This window comes from Leptonychotes weddellii, chromosome 9, assembly GCF_054177405.1.
Source record: "Leptonychotes weddellii isolate Sample4059 chromosome 9, ASM5417740v2, whole genome shotgun sequence".
NCBI lineage: Eukaryota > Metazoa > Chordata > Mammalia > Carnivora > Phocidae > Leptonychotes > Leptonychotes weddellii.
In genome coordinates this window covers 67,265,297-67,283,900 of record NC_138377.1, presented here as the reverse complement: position 1 = coordinate 67,283,900, position 18,604 = coordinate 67,265,297, and the positions used below count along the sequence as shown (strand labels likewise).

General features: G+C 40.2%; 2 protein-coding genes across 5 annotated transcripts in view; one reads left to right on the top strand and one right to left on the bottom strand.

Annotated features, from left to right (window-relative positions):
* Positions 1-1,881: 1,881 nt before the first annotated feature.
* EMC4 (ER membrane protein complex subunit 4) lies at positions 1,882-7,590 on the top strand. Of its 2 annotated transcripts, none has more exons than XM_006730636.3 (5): positions 1,882-2,086; positions 2,425-2,539; positions 6,152-6,305; positions 6,606-6,766; positions 7,006-7,590. In XM_006730636.3, exons 1-5 carry the CDS (start codon positions 2,001-2,003, stop codon positions 7,039-7,041), a joined length of 552 nt encoding a protein of 183 aa, XP_006730699.1. In that variant the 5' UTR covers positions 1,882-2,000; the 3' UTR covers positions 7,042-7,590. The 2 variants fall into 2 exon arrangements, with proteins under 2 accessions (XP_006730699.1, XP_030881035.1); XM_031025175.2 differs by having other exon boundaries at positions 2,024-2,165.
* A 662-nt stretch (positions 7,591-8,252) lies between these two features.
* Positions 8,253-18,604, bottom strand: part of SLC12A6 (solute carrier family 12 member 6) — an 82,702-nt gene continuing 72,350 nt past the window's right edge. For all 3 annotated transcript variants that reach the window (XM_006730633.2, XM_006730631.3, XM_006730634.3), the window contains 10 exons: positions 17,466-17,585; positions 16,576-16,680; positions 16,000-16,168; positions 14,498-14,693; positions 13,731-13,900; positions 12,902-13,033; positions 12,202-12,309; positions 11,816-12,000; positions 11,291-11,424; positions 8,253-10,358 (listed from right to left, as the gene is read on the bottom strand). In XM_006730633.2, the coding sequence (XP_006730696.1) occupies positions 10,267-10,358; positions 11,291-11,424; positions 11,816-12,000; positions 12,202-12,309; positions 12,902-13,033; positions 13,731-13,900; positions 14,498-14,693; positions 16,000-16,168; positions 16,576-16,680; positions 17,466-17,585 (1,411 nt within the window). In that variant the 3' untranslated portion in view covers positions 8,253-10,266. The remainder of the gene's footprint in view (positions 10,359-11,290; positions 11,425-11,815; positions 12,001-12,201; positions 12,310-12,901; positions 13,034-13,730; positions 13,901-14,497; positions 14,694-15,999; positions 16,169-16,575; positions 16,681-17,465; positions 17,586-18,604) is intronic.

Here is an 18,604-nt window from a genome sequence, read left to right as displayed (position 1 = left end):
AAATGGCATGAAAACCATTAATTGGATATAACATATAACATTCTAAAATGTATTCTCTTCTAGTTTTTACATTTTTTCACATAAATGTAATTATAGTATATTCAGTTCTGTATTATATTTACTTTCAATTAATTTACTCACATTCACTAAACATTCAATACATTATGTTCTAGGCAGTGGAATCAAATATAATTAACATGTAGTTCCTAACATCAAGGAATTTAGGGCAGAGTGCAATGAGAGGAGGTAGATACGTGCTCAGAGGATGTCAACAAACACAAACGCAATGTGGTTAAGTACTGCAGATTTCACTGGGGCAAAGATTGACCAATAGGGTCAAGACCCTTGTGAAGTCTGAGATCAACCTCAAAGTTTCATCAGAGACAACAGATAAAGGCAGAAAAGTAGAAAGAAGCAGGAAAGCAATCCACAATTTCGGTCTTCCTATGATCAGATAAATAAACATTTTAGAATGAACTGGAAGGGGAAAAGCCTTTTCCATTACTGCCTTATTCAAACAGTCTGCTATGAACACAAAATATCTTTCAAATCAGGAAACAAAGTGGGGGTGGAAACTTCAGCAGCTCCAGATCACCATCATCTTCAAGGGTCCAAACTCTTTAATTGGCCCTTTTCAACCTTACCTCCCAACCACACTCTCACAGCACTCCTCTTCCCTCACCCCGCCCCCCCGACCATATCAGATAACTTGGGGTCAAAGGAATAAGGGTTTGAAAATACAGTACTATTTTCAAAGCGCCAATTTTAAAAGTATTATAAATGCTGGTGAAATGCAAAGAGGTGTGATTTTGCTAGCGGGCATTTAAAATTCCTTTAAAATGTGTATAGTCTTTGATCCAGCAACTGCACTTCTAGGAATTTAACTTAAGGAAATAAGAAAAGATATACTGTTTATAAACACTTTATAAAAGGAGGAAAAAACGAGAAACAAATACCCAATAACACGTTATATAATTATATAGATACACAACTCAATACAAAATCCGATCACTAGTGTGCCTTTTAAAAAAAAGTATTTTATTTATTTGTTTGTTTGTTTGTTTGAGACAGCGTGCGTGAGCGACAGAACACGAGCGGGGGATGGGGAGGGGCAGAGGGAGAGGGCGCAGCAGACTCCCCACTGAGCAGGGAGCCCATCCCAGGACCTCAGATCAAGACCTACGCGGAAAGGCAGAGGCTTAACCAACTGAGCCACCCAGGCGCCCCACTAGTATGCTTTTTAAAATAATAATAATTAAAAAATCATGCATAGGTGGCGGGCACTCCATTTAACCTCACAAGCCTTGAAAACAGATAAACTTCTACATATGAAGAGGTTGAAGCACTAAAAATTTAACGTGTCCAAAGTCACACAATTAAGTAAAGAAGCCACGATTCAAAAGGAGGCCATCTGAATCTCAAACCCATGAGCCTTCCCACGTCCACACTGCTTCCTAGTTTTGGGACAGAATGGGCACTGAACTATTTACCTCGCAGGATTAATGTGACTTAAATAATAAACACAAAGCTCCTGGGACATGGCAGACATTCTGTACTCGGAAGCTACTAAATAACTTGCTCAAGATCACACACCACCCGTAGTAAAACCAGGTTTAAAGGAGATTTGAATCTTGTGTTCAGGAGGGCGCGCAGGAGCTCAAGAAGGTGTCCCTGGCTTCAATTCCTAACCCAGAGCGAGTATGGACTTTCCCTCTGTCCCGCAAGCGCACCTCAGAGGTCAGGGAACACACAACAGGAATCTTCAAAAAGGAGGAAGCTAAGTACGGTCGGATTTTCCCTGCACCCAGCTTCTCCAGCTCCAAGTACTCTCTATCTCATCCTCCGCTCGCAAATTTCCGGGGTGGAAGTGACGTCTGTGCTACGCGCCGCCGGAAGCGGGCTTGCAGAGTAGGACCAAGAAGTAGCGTGCGTCAGTGGGCCTGGGTCCGGGCCCCGCTTTAGAGTAAGGAGCTTCGCAGCCTTGGTAGGCGGCCGTGGCCATGACGGCACAGGGGAGCCTGGTGGCCAACCGAGGCCGGCGCTTCAAGTGGGCCATTGAGCTGAGCGGGCCTGGAGGAGGCAGCAGGTGAGAAGCCCGGGCGAAGCTCGGTAACAAGAGTCTTCACCCCAGAATTGCCGCGGAGGAATAGGACCTGATCTCTCAGGTACAACTCTCTGAAAATGATGGGTGGCACAAAGACGGCTCCCGGGGAGCCAGCGGCTTCTCTACGGTGGACGTGTCTAATGTTCAAAAGATGCTTATTTCATTCCTCACAATAGACAAAAGTCTGACGAACCCACGAGGGGGCTTGGTCTAATCTGGGTAGGTGTATCTGAGGATCTTTATTCCAATGATTAGAGCAGGAATGTGGGATATGAAGTGTGGGAGGCTGCAGCCTTATGTTTCTTGGTTTGGTTCTTTAGGAGCCGAAGTGACCGGGGCGGTGGCCAGGGAGACTCGCTGTACCCTGTCGGTTACTTGGACAAGCAAGTGCCTGATACCAGCGTGCAAGAGACAGACCGGATCCTGGTGGAGAAGGTACAGAGCTATAGATGTCACAGTAGTTCCTAGGCCAGTCCTGACCTACATATCCACCGTCCTCTCCCAAGCAGCATATGAATATCCTACTGTAGGAGTCTTATCCCTAATATTGGTAAACTGCTTGAGATTAATTTACAGTAGTAAAAGTGCTTAATAGTTAGAAAAATAAAATATGTTTGAACACGTAAGGAGGTAGGTTGGAAATTATCCTTCGGTACCAGTGCCTAATGGTTGAAATCATTCTTTTACCCTAGTTCCCTTACAACCACACAACCAATGTGTCAGGATATTCTTTTGGTTTTATCTTCAAAACAGATTTAAATTTTTGCTACTTATCGCTACTTCTTCTTATCTTACCTCTCATTCTAGTCTGAGCGATTTCATCTCCTGCCACTTTCCCCTTTGTTCTTCATTCCACTCTAGTCAGAATGGCCTCCTTGCTGCTCCTTGAAAATAGCAGGCAGGCTTCCATCTCGGACTTTTTGTACATGTTCTTTCCCTCTTCCTGGAATACTCTTCCCCCAGATAACCTGTATGACTTGCTCTGTCATTTCCCTTAGGTCTCTCAGATATTACCTTCTTAGAGAAACCTACTCAGGGCACTCCCTATCCTGTTTTCTTACTTTATTTCTCCATATCATTCATATACATGATATGATTATTACCTTTTTACTCTCGTAATGTCCAGGAAAGCAGATTTTGTGTCCCAAGTGCCTAGAACAGTAGCTGGCATTTTCTTTCCTCTTAGCCTTAATATTGTTCAATACTAAATGATCTTTATTTCATGAAATGCAGTGATTTTTACATGAAAATGACAGCTGGTATCAGTGCTTTTCTTGATAAGTATATCATTTTTCATCTTGGTACATCAAATTGTAATATGAACAATAACATGAAAGTATTATTAAAATGGCCTGATTTTGAAGGTAGATGATTATACTTACTTTAGAACAGTTCTGTTGTATGGTTTGATCTTTAAAGTCCCAGATAAATGATCTTTTATGTAAGTGACACACCAGGGAATTGCTTACAAATATGTCCATTTATTCTTTTAACATGAGTAAGCTCAAATGGATAGTGATATATTCTTCTAATATTGCTAGATTTACTTTGTTAATATTTTGTTTAGTAGGATTTTTGCATTTAGGTTCAGGAGTGATATTGATCTATAAACTTTACTCATAATGTCCTTGTCAGGTTTTGGTATTTATGGGGCCCCATGTAATGAATGTTCATTTTTTATTTTCTGAAAGAATTTGTATAAGATTGGCTTTATTTTTTCCTTAAATGTTTAGAATTTGCCAAGAGAAACCATCTGGGCTTAATTACAGATTCAGTTTCTTAAACAGTTTTATGACTAAATTTTCAATTTATTGTGCTATTAGGTATTTCTTCTAGGAATTTATCCATTTCCCCAAATTTGTAATATGATCACTTTTTTTTTTTTTTTAAGATTTTATTTATTTGACAGAGAGAGAGAGACAGTGAGAGCAGGAACACAAGCAGAGGGAAGTGGGAGAGGGAGAAGCAGGCTTCCCGCTGAGCAGGGAGCCCGATGTGGGGCTCGATCCCAGGACTCTGGGATCATGACCTGAGCCGAAGGCAGACGCTTAACAACTGAGCCACCCAGGCGCCCCTGTAATATGATCACTTTAAGATTTTATTTATTTGAGAGAGAGAGAGATGATGAGCAGGGGGAGGAGCAGAGGGAGAAGATGGCTCCCCACTGAGCAGGGAACCTGAGGCGGGACTCTATCCCCGGACCCTGGGATCATGACCTGAGCCAAAGGCAGATGCTTAACCAACTGAGCCACCCAGGCGCCCATATGATCATTTTAATACACTGCCAGAACTATAGAGCTGTCCCTCTTTTATTCCCAATGTTGAATATTTCTCTTTTTCCTTCATCAGGCTCACCAGTATTGATGTTATTAACCTTTAAAAGAAAACACCTTTAGGGCGCCTGGGTGGCTCAGTTGGTTAAAGCGACTGCCTTCAGCTCAGGTCATGATCCTGGAGTCCCAGGATCGAGTCCCACATCGGGCTCCCTGCTCGGCAGGGAGTCTGCTTCTCCCTCGGACCCTCCCCCCTCTCATGTGCTCTCTCTCAAATAAATAAAATCTTTAAAAAAAAAAAACAACCTTTAGCCTTGTTGATTTAAAGAAAAATTCATTAATTTCTTTTCTCATTTTTCCTTTTCATTTCCTTGGGTTTAATCTATTTCTTTTTCTAACTTATTAAAATAGATGCTGAGAATGACATGGATGGAGCTAGAGGGTATAATGCTAAGTGAAATACATCAGAGAAAGACAAATACCGTATGATTTCACTCATATATGAAATTTAAGAAACAAATGAACAAAGGGGGAAAAAAGAGGGGAGGGCAAACCAAGAAAAAGACTCTTAACCATAGAGAACAAACTGATGGTTACCAGACAGGAGGTGGGTGGGGGGATGGGTGAAAGAGGCGATAAGGATTAAGGAGGGCACTTGTGATGAGCTTGCATGGAAGTGTTGAGTCATTATATTGTACCACCTGAAACTAATATTACACTGTATGTTAACTGGAATTAAAACTTAAAAAGATTGTAAAAGAAGAAATAGATGCTTACTTTTTTTTTTTTTATAAGATTTTATTTATTTGACAGAGAGAGAGATTACAAGTAGGCAGACAGGCAGGCAGAGGCGGAGGGAGAAGCAGGCTCCCCGCTGAGCAGGGAGCCTGATGCGGGGCTCTATCTTAGGACGCTGGGATCGGGACCTGAGCTGAAGGCAGATGCCTAACCGACTGAGCCACCCAGGTGCCCCAAATGCTTACTTTATTTTTAGTCTTCTAAATATGTATTATAAATTTTTCAGTGCTCTGTGTCCCACAAGGATAATATGTGGCATTTTTGTTATTGTTATCAGTTACCAATATTTCTGTTTTCCATTGTAATTTCTTTTATTTATGGATTATTTAGAATGCATTTAATTCCAATATATAGGGAATTTTTAGTTTTCTTTTTGTTACTGATTTCTAGCTTAATTGCATCATAAGCAAAGAACATGCTTTGTATGATTTGGGTTCTTTGAGAGTTGACACTTTCTTCAAGGCTCAGCAAGTGGTCAGCTTTTGTAAGTGTCCCATGTGTGTTTGAAAAGAATGAATTCTCCAAATGTTGGGTGCAGTGTTCTATATATGTCAGTTAATAATGTCATTTAGATCTTAATATCTTAATTTGTCAGCTTGTTCTTTTAGTTATTGAGGTGTGCTAATCTCCCACCCTATGGATTTACCTATTTCAGTTGTAGATGGGGCAATGAGAGATGCAAAAGTACAAGAACAAAAGTAGGGAAGTCTTTTTTTCTTTAGCCAAATCATGGGGAAAAATGGTATCTGGAAAACCAGTAGGAAAAAACATAACGAATGGTGAGGATGCCTTATTTTTAGAAGAGCAAGCTTCCTGTGGCAACATGGAGAAGGGCAGACAGACATGGTGGAACTGAGGAGTCAGCTCAGTCAGCAGCACAGAATTGGGAATTGTGTTCATTTGACTTTAACATCAGTGATCCGATAAATGTGGGACTGAGGATAGAGATCATAGGTTAAAATTGTGTTTGTTTTAGCGCTGCTGGGACATTGCCTTGGGTCCCCTCAAGCAGATTCCCATGAACCTCTTCATCATGTACATGGCAGGCAATACGATCTCCATCTTCCCTACTATGATGGTGTGTATGATGGCTTGGCGGCCCATTCAGGCACTTATGGCCATTTCAGCCAGTAAGTATTCTTGATACAACAACCCTTCCTTAAGTTTTAAGAATTAAAGACAAATATTAGTGAAACCCATGAAAATCTTTAGTACTGCTCTTGGCTAGTGGCCAGGGGGAGGGTGTGCAGGGTGGTGATGGTAGAGGTGGTGGCGTGGAGGAGGGAAATGGAGCTTATCATGGCTTTTTGTTCACTTTTAATGGTCCTATTTGCTATTTTACTTTGGGTCTATGTTATTTTAAAATATGGCCTGATTCATATTAAAAAAAAAAGTTGTTTTGGGTTTGACACTTTTTGTTACCCCAACAGCTTTCAAGATGCTAGAAAGTTCAAGCCAGAAGTTTCTTCAGGGTTTGGTGTATCTCATTGGAAACCTCATGGGTTTGGCATTGGCTGTTTATAAGTGCCAGTCAATGGGACTGTTGCCTACACATGCATCAGACTGGTTAGCCTTCATTGAGCCCCCTGAGGTAAGGCAAAGGAAAAGTTAAATTTGGGGCAGTTGTAATGTAAATAGCAGACCCATTTGATGGTGGGGGATTTGAGTTGGTACTAGAGCTTATTTGTTAAGAAATAAGATCCCTTGGGAGTTTGGAAGTTGTTACTTTTTTAAGGATAAAGCTAAATAGAGCCTGTGATTAAATAAAGAACTTGATTCTGTAAGTTAGTTCAACACCAATTCACCAATCACCTATTTACCTTGTTTCAGAGGATGGAGTTTAGTGGTGGAGGATTGCTTCTGTGAAGAGGAGAAAGAAGCACCTGGTGCCTGTGTATCGGGATCTCATTTACAACCTTCTTTTGTGCCCAGTGGCTCCTTCTCAGCATACTAATTCTTAAAGTTATCACTCATGCTGAACAGAACCAAAGCTCTCTTTACTCCATGGTGAGGAGACGAATCCCAGAAAGACAATGTACGTATCACTCCAAACACACAAAGAAACTATACCACAACCCTTGATTGAAAATAATGTAGAAAACTTTATTTATGTTTCCAGTACAGAGCAAAACAACAAATAAAACTGTAACTCTATGTAAACAAAATGGTTGCTGCTAAATCAAGAACCACAGCAGCATCTCCTTTCAATAAATTAAATGGTTGAGAACAATGCTTAAAAAAAAAGTTGCACAAGTTTCCCTTAACTCTATTTTCCTTAATGTTTCACTTCTATTTAACACAAGCTGGAACATAAAAATTCTGTTGGAGACACTGTGGAAGATGTGAGAAACTAATGCTGGATTCAGATTATACATGATGAAAAGAAAAATAAACCAGACAAAAAGAGTACATAAATATGCTTACAGTGTAATTGCTACTTTAACATCCACAATAATGGATTTTTAACACATTTAGGGGGAGTGAGGATTGGCGGGCTAGTTGGGGCCACAGCAATCTGAGGCAAAGGAAGATACACGGTAATGATCTTTCCCCTGCCAAGAGGAACCGGGCCCCTGTTGAGCAGATGCTGCAATTCAAACCTCAGCTTTTAAGATAGCTTTACAAGGCAGAAGGCCAGCAGCTGGAGAAGGTATATTGTCATAGTCTGCCCTGGTAACTCTTAGCTAAGACTTAAAAGCTGGATCTTAGTCAGAAGGCAGGAAGAGGTCTTTCCTTTCTCTTCCTTCTTGAAACACAAAAGCCCTTCCCCTAAGGTGCATTCTCTCTCACCAAGTTTTCAGTATTGCTTTATTTGCAGTGATTAGAAGAGACAAGACACTTCACAGACGAACAACATAAGCAACACATGGACGTGAAATGCTCTAGACAGAGATGAGTTTAAATCTGGCCTAATAACCATTTTCCCATGTAATGGTGATTTTATGTTTTAGGGGCTGAAGTAGTGGCTGTATTAATAGCCACTCACTCCCTTATCCCTTTGAAAGATTCTTACAGAGCTCCAACCACAAAAAGCTCTTCTAAAACCTTGTTTTCTGCCCATATTTTTTCTATATGGAAAAAAAAATATATGTATCAACCACTTTGGCCAGAGGATGTGTGTAAATGTAGAGGAATTCCTGGGCAGGCTGACCTTTAAAGCATGGGGGCTTCAATATCTTGGTCCTAGAGAACCTGTTCCACTACTGTGGACTCAACAAGAGTATTACAATGGAAATTTTAACCCTCTGCAGGAAGGAGCAGGAAAAAAGACTTAAAGATCGTGTTTGTTTTGCTACCCTGACTGGGTCTTGAGGTTGAAAAAAGAGCAAAGGGAACAAAATACTCAGTTTCTTAAGCCATACTGAAGAAAAGGTTTTCTCTGTCCATAAGAGTCCAATGAATAATCTGCTGGGACCTAGGTTTGCTTGCTCCATATCCTGTTGGGTGATCAAAGAAGAGTGGCAGTATTTATCATTAAAAAAGTGATTGAAGAGCAGTCATGAATACAGGCAAAACAGTTTTTCTAAATACTTATCCTATAAAAGAAAGGACCATTTCACATATTTGCAATTACCACTCAAGGTAGTTTCCCTATGCTTGAAAGCTAGGTGTTTTATGACCAGTAAATTAAAATGACCAGTAAATGTTTTATGACCAGCAAATAAAAAGCTAAGCTTGTACGAGTACTTCCTTGACACATTGAGAGCTTTCTGAAAACAACTGGAATAGCAGAGGACTGTTGGCTTGGATAATCTTGGTTCAGAGCCAAGTTCCTGCCGTCACAATGAAGAATAAAACTGATAAAAACGCTCATACTCCGGACATTTAGATGAGTTGAGTGCCTCAAGTCTTGGCTATGGCTTTGGAAATGAGTGCACAGGTTTCTTAGTGAAAAATAAGTTTCTTGAGTCAGGTCAATGCCAATCGTATGCCACTTTAGTGAAGCAGGTAGGGAGAGTAGCAGCAACTCAATCTTTGGCACTATGGAAGGAGTATGGCTCTAGAACTTCGAATTCCATTGCTGGATTCCCCCTTTAAAAGATAGTTCAAAGCTTTTAGGGAAGGATTTTAGCCAGTCTTCCTAGTTTATTCCTATGATTTTGGACCTGTGCCTACTAACCCAGAGGGCATAAAAGAAAGGAGAGGCGAAACTACTGGTCAATGTGCATCATCATCTAGATTTCTTGGACAACAGCTTGCTTGTTTTGACCATGTCGCACATGGTAACCACAGACTGTTTCAGTAGATCTTAATTTGGAGTTAGGGTACCCTAATTTGGCCATTTGAAAAGAACCTGAAAGAAATTCTTTTTACTCCACCTTTAAAAAAACAATTTCCAGGATAACAATGCGTGTATTACAATCTTAACCACAGACTGGGTTTTGAGAACCAGCTGACATATAAACCGACATAGTATGTGTACTGGAACCTGGTATTTTGGGGGAATCTTGTGTTGGAGGAAGAAGTAGAGGCTGTAGCCATGTTTCAGTTTTTGTATAGTACCCTAATATAAAATAGAGTCCTGGAGAACAATGGAAACATTAAAGAAAATTAGCTAAAAAAGATTTTCATCTTGGTTTGCCACAGGTTATCTCCACAAGGATGTTAGGTCCCCACATACTCGGCCATGCATTCTTTAGTATGATGAAGCTGTGTCTCTGGCTGTTACCCCCATGGTGTCATCATTGGACCATGACTTCTGAGACTCCCCTTTAATGTTGGACATGTACTTGCTTTTTGTCTTCTTGAATTTCTAGCATCCCTTTTGCCAACTCATTTTAATGGTTTAGCCTGTTAATTCTAATTTGCCTTCAACTAGTACAGACATGGCTTTTAGGACTTGACCAGTGTTCTGATGTTGAGGAAATATCTGCTTCTTCTGTAAGGACAGCAGATTATATGATAGCAAAGAGCAGAACTACGTGTACTTTTTTGCACAAGTACTCGAGGCTCAGCTTGTCAAGAGTTCAGTGTGATGTGTACAGAACCCAGGCCTCTACTTGATGGGAGTAGTAGTAAAGAGCTGGCACTTCCATGGAGAATGGAAGCCTTTTAGGAAAGGTGAGGCCAAGCAGTGTCTTCAGGAGTAGATTATGAATAAATGGTGATTACTTCACTGCCACCACCCCGGACAAGGAGGACTCGCTCTAGTCCCTCGGTGAGCACTTCTAGGAACTCCATGTCTTCCGAATTTGTCAAGGAGACAAATGGGGAGAAGAACACACTTTATAACCTGACATGATAATCGAGGTTTATCTGACTGCAAAATTAACATACTTGTTTTCATTATTATATATACTCAGAGTTGGAGACGTCCGAACTCTGGATTTAATTTAACCCTGTGAAATAATCCAGGGATCTAATTCCTTTGCATATATAATACAAGACCTTCATTTGTTAGACTTTTTTCTAAATGTAACTTTACAAATGGGGGTAACTCACAAGTAATGTGTTTGTACCACAGCAAAATAAGCCAAAAAAGAAGAAAAGGCCACAACAGGGCAGCTTATAAGACTGCTCGAGAGAACCCAAGTAATTTCTAAGTGAAGCTGCTCAAATCAGATTTTTCTGCCAGTTTTTTTTTTTTCTTAATCTCTTCTCCTTAATGGTACTGATGGGAATGGGCCAGTCTATACCATTGCATTCTTGAAGGGGTCCCATTAAAAAAATCCTGTGATCAGGGTATGAGGAAAAACCCTTATCTCTTTTTTCCCCTTAGAGGAGATTTCACTTAAACTGCTTCTCCCCTAACTACATCCACAAGAAAGACGCTTTGCAAAGTGGGTGGAGCCTGAGAAAAGGAGAAAGGATGTGGGTATTGCGTCTCTAGGACTGTTTCAGAAAGGATTCTATACTGTGAATATTAGAAGTCATGTTGCAAATTTACCACCTAAAAAGTCTCTTTAGGGTTCAGAGAGAACATATATACCCAGCTCCCCCAAAGGAGATCAATCTCACTGCTGTGTAAGAATCCTTGCCTAAGACTTTTAACAGCCTTTCCTCCTTGAGAAGGAAATATGGGCACAGACAATGACTTTTAAGGTTACCTAGTGGTCTTATCTAAGAAACAGGCTAAGACTTTCCCTACTGGTAGCTCCATTCTTGGAAAGGATACAGTTTTCATCACCCTCAGGGTTTCGGGGTGGCCCTGGCATATTCAACAAAACCAGCTTTGCTTCGTGGGACTTGTTAACTATAACCTCATTGAGTTTCACTGCCGTATGCATCCGCCTCACATTGGAATGGTCTCTGGACGGGTGGAAGGGAGAAAGAGAGGTGGTTAAGGCAAAGAGAAAGCTAGGCATATAGTCAACTTTAAAAACCTTGAGATACAGAACTTTTTTGCTTTGACTATGAATAATGTAGTGAACAAATGATTTCCTTATACTAATATCCTGGGTTTTCTCATTCTACATTTGCTTGTTTTATTCCAGGAACACAGTATGGTGAGAAAGAAGGGTGGTTAGCTTATGCACAATGTTAACTGGTAGCTGATACGCACAGGCAAATAACAGAGAGATGGCTGGATTTGGGGTGAAATGAAGAACAGACCTCATCCTGTGTATCCAGGCAAAGTCACATGTGTGCCACTGACTAGGATACCATATTACATGATAAGCTTGTGAGTTGGAAAACTTACGGACGCATGTTAAGCAGGTCCTGGAATCCTTCCATCGACTTAGCCTTTTGTCCCCGGGATGCCATGTACTTGTCTTTTGTCCAAGTCATGTGCACCTTCTCCTGATAGGTTTCTGTCTCTTCATCCTCATCAGAGCCAATGCTGGTCAATCGCAGCATTGAGTTCCGGTCTTTCACCAACTGTGCCTGAGAAGGGCCCAACATAGCTATGACCTCTGTACCCAATTCCCTCTCATGCTTCAGCTTCAATTATTTTCAAATAATAATGTGGTTATAGTGAAAGAACTGATAAAGGGAGAAGGAAAGAATGTGTCATTCTATGAGAACAATATAGTATCATCCCTCTCAGGGACAGACTAGCATTCAATGAATACAGGAAGGTCTCACCTCTCTGTCCCTCTCTGTTTTGGACAGTCGCATGTGCCGGAGCATCTGGGACCTTTGCTCCATCATCAGGGTGCGCTCATAAGTATAAGCAGATATGTCACTGTCATGCTGCCGTAGATAACACAGAGTGGGCAATAAGCACAAAGGAGAAAGAAGGATGAACCATACACTTTCATGTCCACTCACTAAATTAAGCCAGAGAAAGTATCACAATATCAACCTAAGTTTCACTCCTATTTTCTTCAGTTACTGAGCTATATAATATTATGGACTGTAGAGCAAATCTAGAAGCCCTGAGAGTCTTTTCCATAATCCAACCATTACATATACGTTTCCTTGAAACAAAATACAAACTCTAGTCTTTTTTTTTTTTTTAAGACTGCTAGGTTATTATTAAAAAAAAGCACTATGTGTGATTTTAACATGCATATATGAATTAAAACTTGATAAAACCATATTAAGCAGACAATCTGGTAGAAATAAAAAGGCTGTATAACAAAAGAGCAAAAATAAAAACCACCGAATACACAACACATTCATATTCTACTTATCTAGATCAATATATTAGGGCTTTGTTGGAACTAAGGGATTAATCCACATTTGCAGCTGAACAATTTCCCAAACCAAAAAAAGTTCTAGGAAGACAGGGTAGGAAGTGGGGGAAGGGTGGTCTGTTTGATCTCAAACTCCGCTTTCTCACCATCTCTACCACTTCCACCTCGGCCTCGATGCGTAGGTGGTAGAGGAAGGTAGCCAGGTCCTTCTTCATCTGAATACTGTTGTCTTCTAGTTGGGCTACTGTGAAGATCCGAATGCTACATTTTCGCCACACCTGAGAAAGTACCATACATACATGGAAAGTGAGATGCAAGAAGGCCAAAAAAAAAAAGAGTTATTCCTAAAACACAAGACATTTTTTGCTTTGGACAACCTTGCTATAGTATCAGGATATTTGTTGTCCTTAGCTTCTAACTTGATATACTATTGTACGAAGGCAAAAGCTTAACTAAAAACACATTAAAAACAGCTTTAAGAAGTTCTTAATTTCCTAACAAGAAGAAAACTGGCAAAAGGGGATATATATACATTAAGAGGGTGCTGTATTCAGATAGCATATTGATGCCTCATGCAGACTCTATTATTTTAAAGTTCAGTTTAACTAGTCTTACCAAAGGATGAGCATACCTATGTATAAGATACCCACACACCCAAACATAGGTTTCCAGCATTTGAGAGACTTTGGTCTTTTTTTTTTTTTTTTTAAATGGACGTGTCACTTCTTAATGTTTTTCCAAGAGCTCATATGGAACTTTATTAACTTGCTGAATTTCACTTAGAGATAGGTAGGTATCAACTAGAAAGAAAACTACTTCTCATACGGTTGAAAGTAGGATCACGGGAAAGCTAAGAAAAATCCCCAACTCTTCTGATCCTAAGCCCCAACACTATAATCAAAGAGGAAACATCTGTCTAGTGAACCAGGACGATATCAAGGGAGAAAGACTTTTTTCAAAAGGTATCTAAAATACCTTGTGCTGTTTAAGTAGGAATGGTAATAACATGAGCATCCCCCCATCATGCACAATCCACCACACATCAATGTTGCCCTCAGAAAACTGCTCCACATTGCTGGGAAAGAAGGAGATGTTTTTAGCCACCAGCAGGGCCAGATGGGCAGCAGTTGTCACTCGAACTGTGCCTAGGGAGAAAACAGAATCAGGATAAACAGAGAAGACTCCTGAGGCTTGCCTTGCTTCCCACCATGTCAGGAAAGCAAGGGTAATGCGTTTTTTTTTTTTTTTTTTACATTTCTTTAAGCAAGGTATTCTGTTTACATAGTGGGTTATACCTCATCAAGTAACAACAATCATTAAGAAAAATCTGAATAACTAACAGAATTAGATTCAGAACCATGATTTATATTACTAGATATATGCTGATCACTACATTTCTAAGGGGGGGTTATGTGAATTCTGGAGATTTTGATGAAAGACCATCCTTGCAATTCCTGTGAGAACATCAATGAGGCAGATCACAAATGAAAATAGGGCAATTTCAGAGATAATTCCTAGTATAATACTCGACAGAGATAAACAATTCATGAACATAATATAAAGCTGGAGGGGGTGAGGAGAATAGGATTATTACTGTTAGTAGTTACTTAGGTGCCCTTATGGGACTATGCTTCCGCAACGGCACGGTCTCTACTTTAGGCTATGGGGTAGGGTTAAGGCAACAGAGGTTTAACTGTAATCCCTATTTGGGCCCTCAGGATAAAATGAAAAGTGTTCTGTACCGATAAAAGTCTTCCACGCTCGAGCATCTTCACTCTGGCGCCAGCCATTAGGCCATCCCATCACCACCGTGTTGTGCTTCATGCCCCCAAGGCCACATGACTGGATGAGGTGGGAAATGCCCTCCCTCAGCTTGGCCGCCACCACCAACTGGCAGAACCCCTTCACCTTCTCTGCCTCCATTAGATGCTTTATGGTCTGAAAAAGAGAACCTCAATGCTGAATTGCTTCACCCTGAACCTTTTAATCTATTACTCCTTGTCTTATATTCTCCTCCTCTTTTCCAAACTCTGCTTAAGACCGTATCTCCTACAGAAAAGTCCAAAAAGTAAAATTAGCCCAATGGAATTTCATTATCCTTTGCCTTTTTCACTCTCTAAGTGCTTACTACATATATTGCTGGTTGACTACAGCAATGGAGTTCCTCTGCCTTTTCCTCTATTCTGCTTTCCCTTCTTTGTAACATACCAAACAAATCAAGAGCAGGGATCTTTGTAAAACAAATATTCAATATTCTTTCTTAACTGGCCAGGCTGAGTGTGAACATGATCTACTTCCTTCCTCAATCGCCCTGATACCCTGACTCGTATTATTAGAAACTCAATCTGATGATTCAGTTTCACTTAAAAATTTTCTCCGGTATGTTTGTTTTTTTTTTTTCGTTTCTCCTATTTCCATCTGTTTTGGTATTTTAATGGTGACTATTGATGACCCTTGTCTTTGCTTTGCTATTATTTATTCAAGCCAAGTTGGAGATAATACTTCATTTACTCTCTTAGTGGAAAGATGAAGGGAATAATGGTGTAGAAAGAGGACAGGATTTTCCTGAAGGCACAGATGAAGTCAGTGATGTAGCAAGGGTAATAAGCAAGCTTTACTGATTTCCAATCCTGTGCTTTTTATTTATTTTTACCATCATTCCAGACTAGTGTTTCTTCAAGCATTTCTAGTTTTTAGGGTTTCAAAGTATTCCAAATGAAATCCAGTAAAATTTTTGAAATAAAAGGGTTGGTTTTATCATTTATAATAAGTATTAGAGTGAAAACTGCTTTCTTCTTTAGGGAGAACTTATACTTGGCAAGTTAATCAGAAGTAAAGCAAAAGAACCTTGCTCATGATACCAAGGTAGACTGGTAAGGAGAAAGGAAAGTTGTTCATTGCTCCTTGTCACCAGATTGAGCAGAACCATCTCCACGGTTCAAGGGACAGATTTATTTACTTGACTTCTCTGAGGCCTGAGTCAATGTTTAGAGTCTACTTGCAAACAGTGCTTAGCCTTGACAATCTTAAAAGTTTAGTAATGCTTTTTAAATGGAAAAAATAAATTATTATCTTCGGTTCATCTTCTTATTTGGGAGAATATGATTGTTCAAAAGTCAGCACAAAGAAGGAAACCTCCTAGATCACTCAGGAAAGGGATTAACTTAGAAATATGACATCTAACAACTTAACATCACAAAACCAGAAGCTAAATTCCACTAAGTCAATAAGCCTTGACTCTTACCTGCTCAGCAGCTAAAGCTTCCCCGTAGTTCTCCAGGAAGTTCCCCACGATGACAGAGCCCACAATAGTGAGACCCTTTCCTGCTTTAAGTTGTGAGGCAAAGGTGAGGAGGCGAGGATGCTTGACGTGTAAGTCCTCATCTAATTTCAGCAATACAAGTAACTGAGGCCTGCAGAGAGATTGGTGGGAGGGTGGAAGGGAGAAAAAACTTTGGGTTTGGGGAACAGAATGACAATTCTACCCTTTAATTCAGGAGATCTATATAAAACTGTAATTGGGCAGAAGGAAGAGATTAGAGAAAATGATAGGATGAGGGTGTAGTTTATTTCAATCCTCCCAGTATTACCACAAATTGATCATTCTGCAAGGAACAATAAAAATAGCTGAAGTCTAGACCAGATATCCCATGAAGAAAAGAGAATAAAGTATGAAGGATTTGGAATCATTCAAAATGGGTCCATTATACCAATTCCTTGAGCCACCTGAATTCCTTATCCTGTAATCACAGAAGCACATAGTTGTGTGTGTTAACCATGTGCCAAACACTACCCCACTAAGCTCTACTGATTTCTTTACCTCCAGTTTTTAGTGTGTGGCGGTCCTTCTTCCAGCCGGAGCAAAGCAAACCGGGCTGCACTGAGGGACAGCCCACGGATTCCATCACCCCATTCTTTCTCCGCTCTGGGAGACAAAAGAGAAAAAAGCAGAGACAGATTTCAACTATAGCAAGTACAATTTCAAAACATAAAGTTTATTTTTTCTTTATCTAAAACTAACATATGCACAAGGAAGAAAATTAAAACTCATTATTTATATAATGCTCTTTATTAACATAAGGAACCCACCAAAAGCAGATCCACACTGTCCTTCATCAATGGACCACACTGTACAATAAACAATTCAAAATAAAGGCTGGAAGTATCACTCACTTGTCCTTCTATGTAACTGTTCAAAAGCAATAATGCAAAACAGCTATTTGGAGAAGGAACTTACGACAGACCCAAAGTTTAATTTAATTTTGAAAATAATGGGGAGAAAGCAAAACTCAATGTAATCTTCTGAACCAGTGTTATTTATTCCTAAATTTTGCAAGGTGTTTCTGAAGTCTTAGTTGTTATAGTTATTCAGGATTAATTTCTTTTTCATTTCAGAGATAATACCTTGACTGAAGAGATAAGCAAAAATACTTATATTTGTGTTATACTTTAATACTCATCATTATTATTTTGACAAGTCCTTTAAGCTACTTTTTTCACTGATCTGTTCATACTTTCTCAATGGGTTCCCCTTGTTGATTCTGTATGTTTGTGTCTGTAAGATGGCTAAAAGAATTGGGGATACAAAATTTAGTTACAGATGAATGAGGTTATCTGGATCCTTACTGCAATTTTCATTGGGCTGGCTCTACACAAACTAGTCCATTTTGATACTTTTAGCAGTAATCAAGGTCAAATCCACAGACTCACCCTTGGTACTCGATGTACTTGTAGATCATACCAGCTATTACCATAGCTACGATGGCGTAATACCAGGAAGAAATGAACATCAGAGCCAGACAGATACTCATTCCCATGAAAGAGAGGGCCCTAGAAAATTAAAAACAAAAACACAAACAAGAAAGTGTTTTTCTAAGCAGCTTAAAAAGAAGCCTGTGCTAGAGATGCTTCTCAAACTGGTGAGGGATTGCTAAATTCCAATATATTGCAGACTGAACTTCTGTAAAACGCAATAAAAATGAGTTATTAGAAAAATTACTACATGCCTGGATGCTGTGAGAATGTCAAATTGCTATAAAAGTTTCAAAATATTTTTCTCAATTTTTTTTTTTTTAAAGATTTTATTTATTTATTTGACAGAGAGAGACAGCGAGAGAGGGAACACAAGCAGGGGGAGTGGGAGAGGGAGAAGCAGGCTTCCCGCGGAGCAGGGAGCCCGATGCGGGGCTCGATCCCAGCACCCTGGGATCATGACCTGAGCCGAAGGCAGACGCTTAACCGACTGAGCCACCCAGGCGCCCCTATTTTTCTCAATTTTTATAGTTGTCTTATCATGGACTGCAATAGTCGGTAGATCTGCACCGAGGCCCAAACCATCCTTTGTGCTGATGTTTCCCATTGCTGGGAAAACATATAAATGAACAGGATTAATGAAAGTTATCCGTAGTTGTGAGGATAATTAATGCCTAGTTGGCAAAGCAAGGATGGGGCATGTAGTCAGAATTATTAACATGATCTTTTAAAAAAAGTATTTCATGTAAATATTGCTTAAAACCGTATTAACATTCATTAGCATACATGCAGAACCCACTGAAGGAAATCTGCCATTAGTTTCCTTACTTTACATAAGAGAAACCTGGCAGAGGGGGCACCTGGATGGCTCGTGGGTTAAGCATCCAACTCTTGATTTTGGCTCAAGTCATGAACTCAGGGTCCTGGGATCGAGCCCTGTGTTGGGCTAAGTGTGGAGTCTGCTTAAGAGTCTTTCTCTCGGGCGCCTGGGTGGCTCAGTTGCTTAAACGACTGCCTTCGGCTCAGGTCATGATCCTGGAGTCCCTGGATCGAGTCCCACATCGGGCTCCCTGCTCGGCAGGGAGTCTGCTTCTCCC

Bases quoted from the DNA above. Each gene is read 5' to 3' on its own strand.
- EMC4 (XM_006730636.3), top strand. From the start codon at position 2,001: ATGACGGCACAGGGGAGCCTGGTGGCCAACCGAGGCCGGCGCTTCAAG. The intron at 2,087-2,424 runs GTGAGAAGCCCG...TTGGTTCTTTAG, and splicing joins GGGCCTGGAGGAGGCAGCAG to GAGCCGAAGTGACCGGGGCG. The intron at 6,767-7,005 runs GTAAGGCAAAGG...ACCTTGTTTCAG, and splicing joins CCTTCATTGAGCCCCCTGAG to AGGATGGAGTTTAGTGGTGG.